This window comes from Kogia breviceps, chromosome 16 (assembly GCF_026419965.1).
Source record: "Kogia breviceps isolate mKogBre1 chromosome 16, mKogBre1 haplotype 1, whole genome shotgun sequence".
NCBI lineage: Eukaryota > Metazoa > Chordata > Mammalia > Artiodactyla > Physeteridae > Kogia > Kogia breviceps.
The window spans coordinates 1664967-1677981 of record NC_081325.1 but is presented as its reverse complement, the minus strand read 5'-3'; the positions used below and the strand labels follow the sequence as shown (position 1 = coordinate 1677981).

The window sequence follows — 13015 nt, the reverse complement described above, 5'->3', positions numbered from 1 at the left end:
GAATGCCAACGTGTATTCTAGTCCCTGTGGCAATTATATTTGCCCCTTAAGTTAATAAACTGGAATTCTGACTATATGTCAGTTTTGTGAACTTGGCTTACATGAGGTTACCTGGCTTAGAGTAAGATCTGCTCATATCAGTTTCTGAGCTTGTAAGGCTGTGGGCTGGACCCTCATTATTTCCTCAGAGTAATGAACATTATGCTTGTTGGGGGACGATTTCCTTAGGAGTCATACCACCTACAACTGAATAAACTTATTTTCTTTTGGGGCTAATAAACCATTTACATTCTGACTACTCCTAAACCAAGAATGAAATTCAGAACCTCCTGTAAAGTTTCAGCACATAGAGCTCACTTCCCTCTGGACATTTCTCCCAAGATACCTAGTAAACAACAGTAACTCAACATATCCCACTATCTTCCCCCTCCCAACTTCTTTTCTTCCTGTTTTTCCAAACTTGGTGAATAATGCCACAATTCATCACCAAATATAGGCCTATAAATCACTGAGGATGCTTCCCTTTTCCTCATTCCCCACACCCAGACAGTTACTAAGTTACACCACTTTTCCCTATTCAGCATTTGTCATTGTCTATCTGTTCCTCTCCAGTGCTACTACCTACATTTGGTTTCTCATCATTTGCTGAGACAATTTATATAACAGCCTAACCCATCCTTCAGCCTCTGGACTCATATTCTTCCAAAGAACCCCCTATGGTCACTAGAGTTATCCTCTACAAATGTACCCTAATTATTCCTATTTTCATGCTAAAAATCTTTTAGTGGCTTTCTATTATTTACAGCTGTGCTGTCCAACAGAACCTTTTGCAATAATAAAACTGTGCTGCACTATCCGACAGCCACTAACCAAATATGGCTAATGAGCACCTGACATGTGGCTACTGCAACCAAAGAACTGAATTTTTCATTTTATTTAGTTTTAATTAATTTACACTTAAATTTAAATGACCACACGTGGTTAGCAGCTACCATATTGGATAGGACAGGTCTAAGAAATAAAGTCCAAATACCACCACACAACAAAGTCTTTAGGATTCAGTCTCTATGTATCCTCTGCCATATGGAATTATACATGCAGGTCCCTGAATGTAGTATGTGATCTCACTACCCGTACAGTTCTTTCTGCAAAGACGCCTGCCTCCCTTTTGTCCTTTCCAACTGCTACTCATTTGTCATGGATGAGGGAAAACAAAAGCTCCTCTTCCCAAGACCCGTTACATCTCAAAGAACTGATCATTCCCTTCCTTTGCATCTCCATTAAATTCTGCACAAACTACTATCATAGCAATTATGTACTTCATTATTTATGTGTATCATTCTCTACTTACTTTAACTTCTCTGCATAAATCTCAGTATCTAGGGTGTCAGTGCCTAGCACAACATCAGTGTTCAATGCTAGCTGAATGAATGAATCTCAAAGATGACTTGGAGGGCTTCCCTGGTGGCGCAGTGGTTGAGAGTCCGCCTGCCGATGCAGGGGACACGGGTTCGACCCCTGGTCCGGGAAGATCCCACATGCCGCAGAGCAACTAAGCCTGTGCACCACAACTACTGAGCCTGCACTCTAGAGACCGCGAGCCACTGCTGAGCCCACATGCTGCAACTACTGAAGCCCGTGTGCCTAGAGCCTGTGCTCCATGACAAGAGAAGTCACTGCAGTGAGAAGTCCGTGCACCGCAACAAAGAGTAGCCCCTGCTCGCCAAAACTAGAGAAAGCCTGCACACAGCAACGAAGACCCAACACAGCCAAAAATAAATAAATAAATAAATAAAATTTTTTTTTAAAAAGATGACTCCAACATATATCATTGAATGCTGACCCCTTCTAGGTCTTTTAATTCTTAAATATTTTATGTGGAATTTAACTGATAAAAACCATTTTGCCCTTTATATTATTTTTCAGCTTTTGAATCATAAATATTACACTGAACATCAATTTTTCTGTCTCAAATAATACTTCTGTCCCTTACACCATGTCAGACACTAATAGCATATTGCCATTCTCATACTTACTTTGTTGAATCCTCAAATTCAATCTTTCCCATGTTGTTGAACATACAGATGATCTCACTGCAATTCATAATCAACCTAAAATTAAATACTTAGCATAAAAAAATGTTCTAATACAAGTTTATTACTTTCCCTAATAAAAATCAGTTGCTAACATTAAAAACTCTGAAAGACAGAACATTTAAATAACTTTCTAATTTATCATAAATTACACTTATTTTAATTTGGTTGCTAATTTGGGAAACATTTTTTGATCGAAATTTTCAATTTATAACTGCTTGTTATTTTAATAAATCTAACCTTATACATTTTTATATTTAAGTATGACGTTCTCCTGAATTATAACTTACTTACTTGGGAGAGTTCCTTAGTTTTAGAGAGGTGACTTGTGACAATTCGCTCTCAAATGTTAATTTCAAAGTCCAGATAATCTAAAATCAAAAGAAAAGTATCACTCATATGTGCATTTTGCTTTGTTATAAATACTGCTGAAACAGAGTTAAGATTTTAGAAAAAAAACTATACCCTTTAGGTATTTTCACTAATTAATGTGCTCAGGGTTTGATTTTAGGCAAGCAAAGGGAGGGATGCAATTAAGAGTTTATGAATTTTTCCCCAAAAGAAATTTAAAATCTTCTGAATATATGTATTAACAGATAACAAAAGACAGTAGTTAATAAATGGGATACAGCTATACGATCAGGGTTCTGATCAGATTCATTTTGCACTTGCACTGCTGTCCTCAAACGTTTCTCTCTCTTTTTTTTCCCCATCTTCCTAATGCAGCTAACTAGGGTAAAGACCAGATTTTACTTTTTTTCACCTCCTAATGCTTCACATGTAATACACAGGAACTATTACTGTTCTTAGAACTACAGCTGGAGGGAGGCCTGGTCAAGTAAGATGGTGGCAAACTCTTCTCCTTCAAAGTTCAAGACTCTGGAGGCAGGTAAACCAATGGCTTCTATTTTATACTTCAGTTCAGTCCAAATATCTGATCATCTATGGGTAATGAGGCCCTGAAGATTCATAGACAACAGAGTAGGATCTACACCCCACGGGAGCAAGACAGAAATCAGCAAAGAGGATCGATGGTTAATCCCGCCCTGCCAAACGATCTCATAAGAAACATGTTTCTATTGCTGCCTAATTCTAGGCACATGGTTAGATGACAGGGCAGAGTTGAATCACCTTGTCTCCTGAGGTGCACAGCTGGGGGTTGGGAGAAAAACCTAAATGGCATCTTGGTAAGTTTCTAGGTCAAGAGGTGACAGTCATACCTAACTGTTTACAAAAAGAAAATAGTCCTATTTACTTCGCTACTCTTACTTGTCCTCATTTTTTATTCAACTGTCCTAGAAACAACTTTCGACTCCATGTCATACTACTTGTTCTCAGACTGTGTGTTCTAAAGACTTTACTGCACCATTTCCCTAAGTGGTAAATAATAATAAAAGGCCAAACAAGTTTATTAATGTTTATCTTAGAATTCAAACACCTAAGAATTCTAAACTGATGCCAATACAAATTAGGATAATCTGAAAAACAAATTCTTCTTGTTAAGTCTTAAATATTATATTCCAAAGTAGGTAATATAAGCCACCACAGAAATAATTCACATTATTAACTGTTAAAACTACCTGATTCAGGTCACAGTATATTCTTAGAGAAGGTGTGGATTTTAATTCTCTTGCTATCTTCATAGCTGCATCCAAATCATTTTTTTTCACTTCAATGTATCTTTTAGCCGTTATTATATTTGATAAGTAATCATCCGTATTTCTTACTACCTCTTCACACAGGTTCTTTTTCCTTCATTTAAGATAAAGTTATTTTTCAGTATTTCATGAACATTTTTATGAAAGTAAATTTAAAGTAACTCAACAGTACCGAAAAGGTAAATTCACTACTTTATGAACTTAAATAACATAACATGGTTAATGAGGCTTTCAACTGAACTGAAATCCATTACACTTTTTAAAAAAAATTAATTAATTTTTGGCTGTGCTGGGTCTTCATTGCTGTGCGTGGGCTTTCTCTAGTTCTGGTGAGCGGGGGCTACTCTTCGTTGCAGCGCTCGGGCTTCTCATTGTGGTGGCTTCTCTTGTTGTGGAGCACGGGCTCTAGGTGGACGGGCTTCAGTAGTTGTGGCTCGTGGGCTCTAGAGTGCAGCCTCAGTAGTTGTGGCGCACGGGCTTAGTTGCTCTGCGGCATGTGGGATCTTCCCTGACCAGGGCTCGAACCTGTGTCCTCTGAATTGGCAGGCGGATTTTTAACCACTGTGCCACCAGGGAAGCCCTGAAATCTATTATAGTTGAAAGCTACGTACGTAAAACTAGAAAAAAGGTAAATTTTGTAGAAGGATATAGTTACCACATCACAGATATAGCTGTCACAGAACTGCAGAGGTGTGACAGACCCTAGACGATTCTATCACTTTTAAAAGTAAGAGAGAAATCCTGGCTATCTTGCAGTCACTTGTGCCATTATAAAGACATATCTGTACTCATTCCTCACAAGGACCTACCTAGACATTTTAGAATTTCATAAGCAGATACATATTACATGAATTTAAAATGAGACTTCAGGACGTCTCTGGTGGCACAGTGGTTAAGAATCTGCCTGCCAACGCAGGGGACATGATTTCGATCCCTGGTCTGGGAAGATCCCACATGCCACAGAGCAACTAAGCCCCTGCGCCACAACTACTGAGCCCACATGCTGCAACTACTGAAGCCTGCGCACCTAGAGCCCGTGCTCCACAACAAGAGAAGCCACCGCAATGAGAAGCCCGCGCACCGCAATGAAGAGTAGCCCCCGCTCGCCACAACTGGAGAACGCCTGCGTGCAACAATGAAGACCCAACACAGCCAAAAATTAAAAATAAATAAATTTATATAAAAAATGAGACCTTAAAATAGACTTCACCAAACCAAAACTTAGGTAGCGATTAACTATAATCTTCAAAGTAATCACTCATGAAGCTTACAGAGTTATTCCTTCATTATTTGTGCCTCATTTCTCAAAAATTTTTCTATTTACTGTGGAATTAATTATTATGGAAATTAAGGTATTTTAACCAAAAATTACAGTGTCTAACTTGCTTATTTTATTCATCAAATAAATGAAATGATTTCCTCAAAATCAAATCTGGCCTCAAAAAAGGAGAGTTTGCCACGCTGAAGAGTAATAAGAATGTGACAAGGCTCTGAAGATGAAGAAGTATTCCAAAAAACTTTTAGTAATTATATATATACTTTATGAAAATCATTTCTTTAGGGGATAAGTGGTCATTTTGATAAGTTCCAGATGATTCCTAAAAAAATCATGCCCAGGGAGTGATGTCAGCAAAATGGCAGACTAGGAAACTCTAAGCCCTCATTCCCCAATGGAGATTTCAAATGAGAGCCAAAAACTGGTTAAAACAATCTTATAGGACTCTGGGAAGTGGACAAAGGTATACAGCAATGAAGCAAATGTGCAACTGAGAGAAACCCACAGTCAAATCAGTAGGAAATTTCATTTCTTGACCTCGCCCAGAGCCCTGCTCAGCATGGTGCAGTCCTGGTCTGCAGACAGCAATGCAGTTCCCAATGCTTTCCCTCCGAAGCGGCAGCAGCAAACCTTATTCGCAACGTCCTCGTTTGCCTGGGGGCTGCCTGAAGAGCTGTTTTACTTAATGTGGAACTCAGGCAGCAAGAGAAAGTGAGCTGGGAAGGCTGCAGAGAGACTAACAGCTACAGGTGCTCTGGCAACAGAGACCACAGATATAGACACACAACAGCCTGCCTGAGGCTCAAAGGAGAAGCTGGGATGAGATGCTTTAGGAAATTAAGACATTGTAAACAGCTAAGAATACAAAGGAGTCAAACAAGCCACACTCATGCAAGATACATGTTCAGAGAAATCCTCAAAGTACCTTAAGCCTTCACCGAGGCTGATCCAAAAACTCAGCTGCACAGGCAAACAGACAGTCTGCAAAGACTGGGAGAGGTGGCTGTTTTTGCAAACGCCCAATTCTCTTCTTCAAAAACTTAACTTAAAAAATTTTATTTTAAAAAACTGAGGTATGCTGACATATGACATTGTGCTAATTTCAGTGTACAGCATTATGCACTCATAATCGCATATACTGCAAAGTGTCCAGCTGCCATCCACCACAGTTACAGAGTTCTCTCTTGTGACAAGGACATTCAAGACCTGCTCTCTTGGTGGCTCGCAAATACGTGACACCACGCTACTAACGGCGGCCGCACGCTCTGCGCCGCACCCTCACGACACACTTACTTTGTAACTGGGAGGCGGCACCTCCTGCCTCCTTTCACCCCCCTCGCCCACCGGTCTCCACCTCTAGCAGCCACCAATCTGTTCTCCGCATCTAGGGCCTGACAAGATTCCCTTCTTTTTAATGGCTGTGTGATATTCCATTACATACACAGACATCTATGTGTGTGTGTGTACACACATCCACACACCCCACATCTTCTTTAAACATTTATCCATTGATGGACTCTTAGGTTGTTTCCTTACCTTGGCTATTGTAAATAACGCTGCTTTGATCACAGGGGTGCATATTATCTTTTCGAATTAGTGTATTTATTTTCTTCGAATAAATAAACAGAATTAGAATTAGTAGATTCTTAATTTTTTAAAGAACCTCCGTATGTTTTCCATAGTGGCTGCACCAATTTACACACTCACCAACAATACACAAGGGTTTGCATTTCTCCACATCTCTGCTACCATTTGTTATCTCCTGTATTTTCAAGAATAGCCATACTAACAGGTATGAGATGATATCTCATTGTGGTTTTCATTTGCATTTTCCTGACGATTAGTGACGCTGAGCACCTTTTCAGGTACCCACTGGCCAGGTGTAGGTCTTCTTTGGAAAAATGTCTATTCAGTCCCTCATTTTTTTTTTTTTTTTTTTTTTTTTGCGGTATGCGGGCCTCTCACTGTTGTGGCCTCTCCCGTTGCAGAGCACAGGCTCCGGACGCGCAGGCCTAGCGGCCATGGCTCACGGGCTTAGTTGCTCCGCGGCATGTGGGATCTTCCCGGACCAGGGCACGAACCCGTGTCTCCTGCATCGGCAGGCGGATTCTCAACCACTGCGCCACCAGGGAAGCCCTCAGTCCCTCATTTTTAAATCAGATCATTCGGGGTTTTTTGCAAAAGGGAATCCTTCAGGTTAAAATGAAAGAGAGCAACATCTCTGGAGAAGGTAAATACATGGGCAAATACAAAATGTATTATTATTGTAATTTTGGTTTATGACTCCTCTATATTTTCCACAGCATTTAAAGAACAAATACATAAAATGACTATAAAGCTATGTCAATGGGTACACAATGTATAAAGATGCAACTGTGACAACAAAACATAAAGAAGGGGTGGAAATGTAAAGTAGAGGTTTTGTATGCAATTCAGTTGTGCTAGCTTCAATTTGAAATAGATGTGAGGATGTTATCTGTAATGCCCATGATAACCACAAAAAAAACTAACTACAGAATATGCAAAAAAGAAATGAGAAGGGAATCAAAATGTGTCACCACCAAAAAAAAAATCAAGTAAACAGAAAAGGTAGCAATAGAGGAAATGAATGACAAAAAAAGCTATTAGGCATATATAGAAGCCCGCACACCACAAAGAAGAATAAGCCCTGCTCACCGCAACTAGAGAAAGTCCACGTGCAGCAATGAAGCCCCAATGCAGCCAAAACTAAAACTAAATAAAATTTTTTTTTAAAAGGCACAGAGCGGGATCTTCCCTGGTGGCGCAGCGGTTGAGAGTCCGCCTGTCGATGCAGGGGACGTGGGTTCATGCCCCAGTCCAGGAAGATCCACATGCTGCGGAGCGGCTGGGCCCATGGGCCATGGCCGCTGGGCCATGGCCGCTGGGCCTGTGCGTCCTGAGCCTGTGCTCCACAGCGGGAGAGGCCACACAGTGAGAGGCCTGTGTACCGCAAAAATAAAATAAAATAAAATTTAAAAAAAGGCACAGAGTGGAAGAAAATTGAGATTTTTTTTTTTTTTTTAAATTTATTTTTGTCTGTGATGGGTCTTTGTTGCTGCATGTGGACTTTCTCTAGTTGCAGCGAGCGGGGGCTACTCTTCGTTGTGGTGCGCAGGCTTCTCATAACCATGGTTTCTCTTGTTGCAGAGCACAGGCTCTAGGGGCCCAGGCTTCAGTAGTTGCAGCATGCAGGCTCAGCAGTTGTGGCTCATGGGCTCTAGAGCACAGGTTCAGTAGTTGTGGTATATGGGCTTAGCTGCTCCACGCCATGTGGGATCTTCCCGGACCAGGGCTCGAACCAGTGTCTCCTGCATTGGCAGGCGGATTCTTAACCACTGCACCACCAGAGAAGACTGGGTTGTTTTTTTTTTTTTTAATGACAGCATATAGTTAGGTCTATAAGAGACTCATTTTAGACCTAAAGACAAACATAGGTTGAAAGTGAATGGATGGAAAGAGATATTCTATGCAAATAGTAACCGAAAGAGAGCTAGGGTGGCTATGCTAATTTCAGGCAAAATAGACACTAAGTCAAAAACTGTTACAGGACAAAGAAGGACATTATAGACTGATAAAAGGGTCAATTCACCATTAACATAGAACAATTATAAATACATATGTACCAAACACCAGAGGCCCAAAATATATGATGCAAACATTGATGTAATAAGGGAGAAAGAGAGAGCTCTGCAAGTATAGGTGGAGACTTCAATATCCTACACTTGCAATTGTGGACAGAAAAACCATACAGAATATCAGTAAGAAGACAGACTACTTAAACAACATTGTAGACCAAATGGACCTAACATACAAACACTCCACCCAATGACAGACAATACACATCTTCCTCAAGCATACACGGAGCACTCTCCACGTTAGACCACGTATTAGGGCAAAAAAGAACTCCTAATACATTTTAAAAGACTGAAAGTATACAAAGTATCTTTTCTGATCACAATGGAATGAAACTAGAAATCAATAATAGAAGGAAACTGGAAAATTCACAAATATGTGGAAATTAAATAACATACTACTAAACACAAATGGATCAAAGAAAAAAAACACAAGTAGAATATCTTGAGACAAATGAAAATGGAAAAACAAAGTTTATGGGATGCAGTGAAAGCAGAGCTAAAAGAGAAATATACAGCTGTAAACACATTAAAAAAGGCATGGCAAACCAACAACCTAACTTTACACCTTAGGAACCAGAAAAGAACAAACTAAACCCAAAGCTAGCAGAAGGAAGGAGGAGTAAGATTAGAGTGGAAATAAGTAAATAAATAGGATAAAATAGAGAAAAATCAAAGAAACCAAAAGGTGGTTCTTTGAGAAGATCAAAATTGACCACTTTCAGCTACACTATCTAGGAAAACAAGAGAAAAGCCAACTTACTAAAATCAAATATAAAGTAGGCATAGGATGATCAATTTTACAGAAACAAAAAGTATTTGAAAACAGTGCTGTAAGTAACTGTTTGCCACGAACTTGGATAACCTAGACGAAATGGACGAATTCCTAGAAACACACCACCTACAAACACTGAATCATGAAGAAACAGAAAATCTGAGCAGACCGAAAAGAAGTAAGAAGATTGAATCACTAATCAAAACCTTCCCCAAAAAGAAAAGCCCTGGACTAGATGGCTTCACCAAAACTTTTATGAAGAATTAATACCAATCCTCCTCAAGCTCTTCCAAAAAACTGAAGAGCCAGAGAAAACATTTCCTAACTTATTCTATGAGACCAGCATTGCCCTCATACCAAAGCCATATGAACACACTACAAGAAAACTATAGATCAATGTCTCTTACAAGTATGAATGCAAAATCCTCAATAAAATACTAGTAAATTGAATCAGGAGTATAGTGAAAAAATACCACATCGTGCCAAGTGGGATTTATTCCCTGGAATGAAGGAAGCTTCAACATATGAATATCAATTAATGTTATACACATTAACAGAAACAAGTAAAACCCCCCACAGGGTCGTTTCAAATGACAGAGAAAAAGGATGTGATGTTCTGAACACCTTTCAGGATAAAAATACTCAAATTAGGAATTGAGGGAAGCTACATCAACATAATAAAGGCTATACAAGAAAAACCCACAGCTAACATTACATTAGATGATAGACTGACAGCTTTTCTTCTAAGAACTGTAGCAAGAAAAGGATGTGAGATTTTGCCACTGCTATTTAATACATCATTGTCAGTTCTAGCCAGAGTAAATAGGCAAAAAAAAAGAAAGATATAAAAGCCATCCAAATTTACAAGAAGTTGGAAAATGATCTCTTTTTGCAGATGACATGATCTCATAGGTAAAGATGCCACAAAAATACTAGTAGGTCTAATAAACGAATTCAGCAGAGATGTAGGATTCAAAATGAACACACAAAAAATCAGATGCATTTCTACACACTAACAATGAACAGTTGGAAAAGGAAATTAACAATTCATTTTACAACAGAATAAAAAGAAGAATATACTCAGGAATAAACATAACCGAGGACGCAACAGACTTGTACACTACACAACACTGCTGAAATTGAGGAAGACAAAATAAATGGAAAGATCTCCCACGTTCATGAACCAGAAGATTTAATACTGTTAAGATGTCAATACCCAAAGCAATCTACAATTCAAAGCCATCCCTATCAAAATCCCAATGATATTTCATGTAGAATAGAAAAGCCCATCCTAAAAGTCACATGAGATCTCAAGGGACCCTAAACTTCCAAAACAACCTTGAAAAAGAACAAAGTTGGAAAGCTCACACATCATGATTTCAAAACTTGCTACAAAGCCACAGTAATTAAAACAGTGTGCTACTGCCACAAGGACAGACAGATGGACCAACGGAACAGAAAAGAGAGCTCAGAAATAAACCTTCACATATATGGTTCAGCTGAGTTTTGACAAGAGTGCCAAGACCATTCAATGGAGAAAAGACTGTCTTTTCAACAAATGGTGCTGGGAAAACTGGATATCCATATGGGAAAGAATAACTTGGACCCTTCCCTTACACTATATACAAAAATTAGCTTAAAATGACTCAGAGACCTAAATGTAAGAGCTAAAACTATAAAACTCTTAGAAGAAAACACAGGGGGGAAAAACTTCATGATGTTAGATTTGGCAATGATTTCTTGGATATGACATCAAAACACAGGCAACAAAAGAAAAAACAGATAAACTGGACTTTATCAGTTAAAAACTTTTTTGGATCAAAAAATGCAATCAAGAGAGTGAAAACACAAGCCACAGAAGCAGTGTTTTTTCTTAGGTTAGTCTCTGAAGGCAAAAGAAATAAAAGCAAAAATAAACAAATAGGACCTAATCAAACTTACAAGCTTTTGCACAGCAAAAGCAGCCATAAACAAAACAACAAAAGACAACCTATGGACTGGGAGAAAATATTTGCAAACGATGTGATCAACAGAGGCTTAATGTCCAAAATATACAAGCAGCTCATACAGCTCAATATAAAAAAAAAAAAAATCAAAAAATGGACAAAAGACCTAAAGGGACATTGCTCCAAAGAGGACGGTCATACAGATGGTCAACAGGTGTATGAAAAGATACTCAACATCACTAATTATTAGAAAAATGCAAATCAAAACTACAGTGAGGTATCACTTCATATGGGTCAGCATGGCCATCATCAAAAAGTCTACAAATAATAAATGCTGGAGAGTCTGTGGAGAAAAGGGAACCCTCCTACACTATTGGTGGGAATGGAAATTGATACAGCCACTATGAAGGAACAGTACGGAGGTTCCTTAAAAAACTAAAAATAGAGCTACCATATGATCCAGCAATCCCACTCCTGGGAACATATCTGGAAAAGATGAAAACTCTAATTCAAAAAGACACATGCACCTCAATGTTCATAGAAGCACTATGTACAATAGTCAAGACATGGAAGCAACCTAAGTGTCCATCAACAGATGAAATGGATAAAGAAGATGTGATATATGTATACGATGGAATACGACTCAGCCATAAAGAAGCATGAAGTAATGCCATTTGCAGCAACATGGATGGACCTAGAGAATATTATACTTAGTGAAGTCAGAGAAAGACAAATAGCATGTATCACTTTTATGTGGAATCTAAAAAATAATATAAATGAACTTACTTACAAAACAGAAACCAACTCATAGACATAGAAAACAACCTTATGGTACCAAAGGGGAAAGGGAGGGAGGGATAAATTAGGAGGTTGGGATTATTAGATACACACTACCCTGTATAAAGTACATAAACAACAAGGACCTCCTGTAGAGCACAGGGAACCATATTCAGTATCTTGTAATAACCCACAGTGGAAAAGAATCTGAAAAAGAATACATGTATGTGTAACTGAATCACTCTGCTGTACACCTGGAACTAACTCAACATTGTAAATCAACTATACTCCAATAAAAAACTTTTTTAAAAAACACAAACAAAAGGAAAGCCACAGAAAGAGAGAATATCTGAAAATGATGTATCTGATAAAGGACTAACATCCACAATGTATAAAGAACTCCTACTCCAACCACAACAAATAATCCAAATCAAAATTGGGCAAAGGACTGGAATACATACCTCTCCAGAGAAAATAAACAAATGGTCAATTAATAAGCACATGAAAAGATGTGCTCTACAATACCAGTCATTACGGAAATGTAAGTCAAATCCAAAAATGAGACATCACTTCACATTCTGAAAGCGGCTCATCTTTTTAAAACAAACAACAAATGTTGGTGAGGATGTGGAGAAATTGGAACCTTTGTGCACTGCTGGTGGGAATGTAACGTGTAGCCACCATAGAACGCAGTTTGGCAGTCTTCAAAGAGGTAAACATAAAATTACCATATGCCACTAAACTGCACTGTTTAAATTTTACTTCTATTGGTGTAGAGTTGATACTCAGTGTTGTTAGTTTCAGGTATACAGCAAAGTGATCCAGTTATACATATAC

The 13015-nt window shown here is 38.7% G+C and overlaps 1 protein-coding gene across 1 annotated transcript in view; it reads right to left on the bottom strand.

Moving 5' to 3' along the window:
* RNF17 (ring finger protein 17) overlaps positions 1-13015 on the bottom strand; it is a 118980-nt gene that overhangs the window by 91472 nt on the left and 14493 nt on the right. Inside the window, exons 8-10 of the mRNA XM_067016276.1 lie at positions 3674-3845; positions 2388-2464; positions 2037-2111 (exon numbers count right to left, since the gene is read on the bottom strand). Of these exons, the coding sequence (XP_066872377.1) occupies positions 2037-2111; positions 2388-2464; positions 3674-3845 (324 nt within the window). The remainder of the gene's footprint in view (positions 1-2036; positions 2112-2387; positions 2465-3673; positions 3846-13015) is intronic.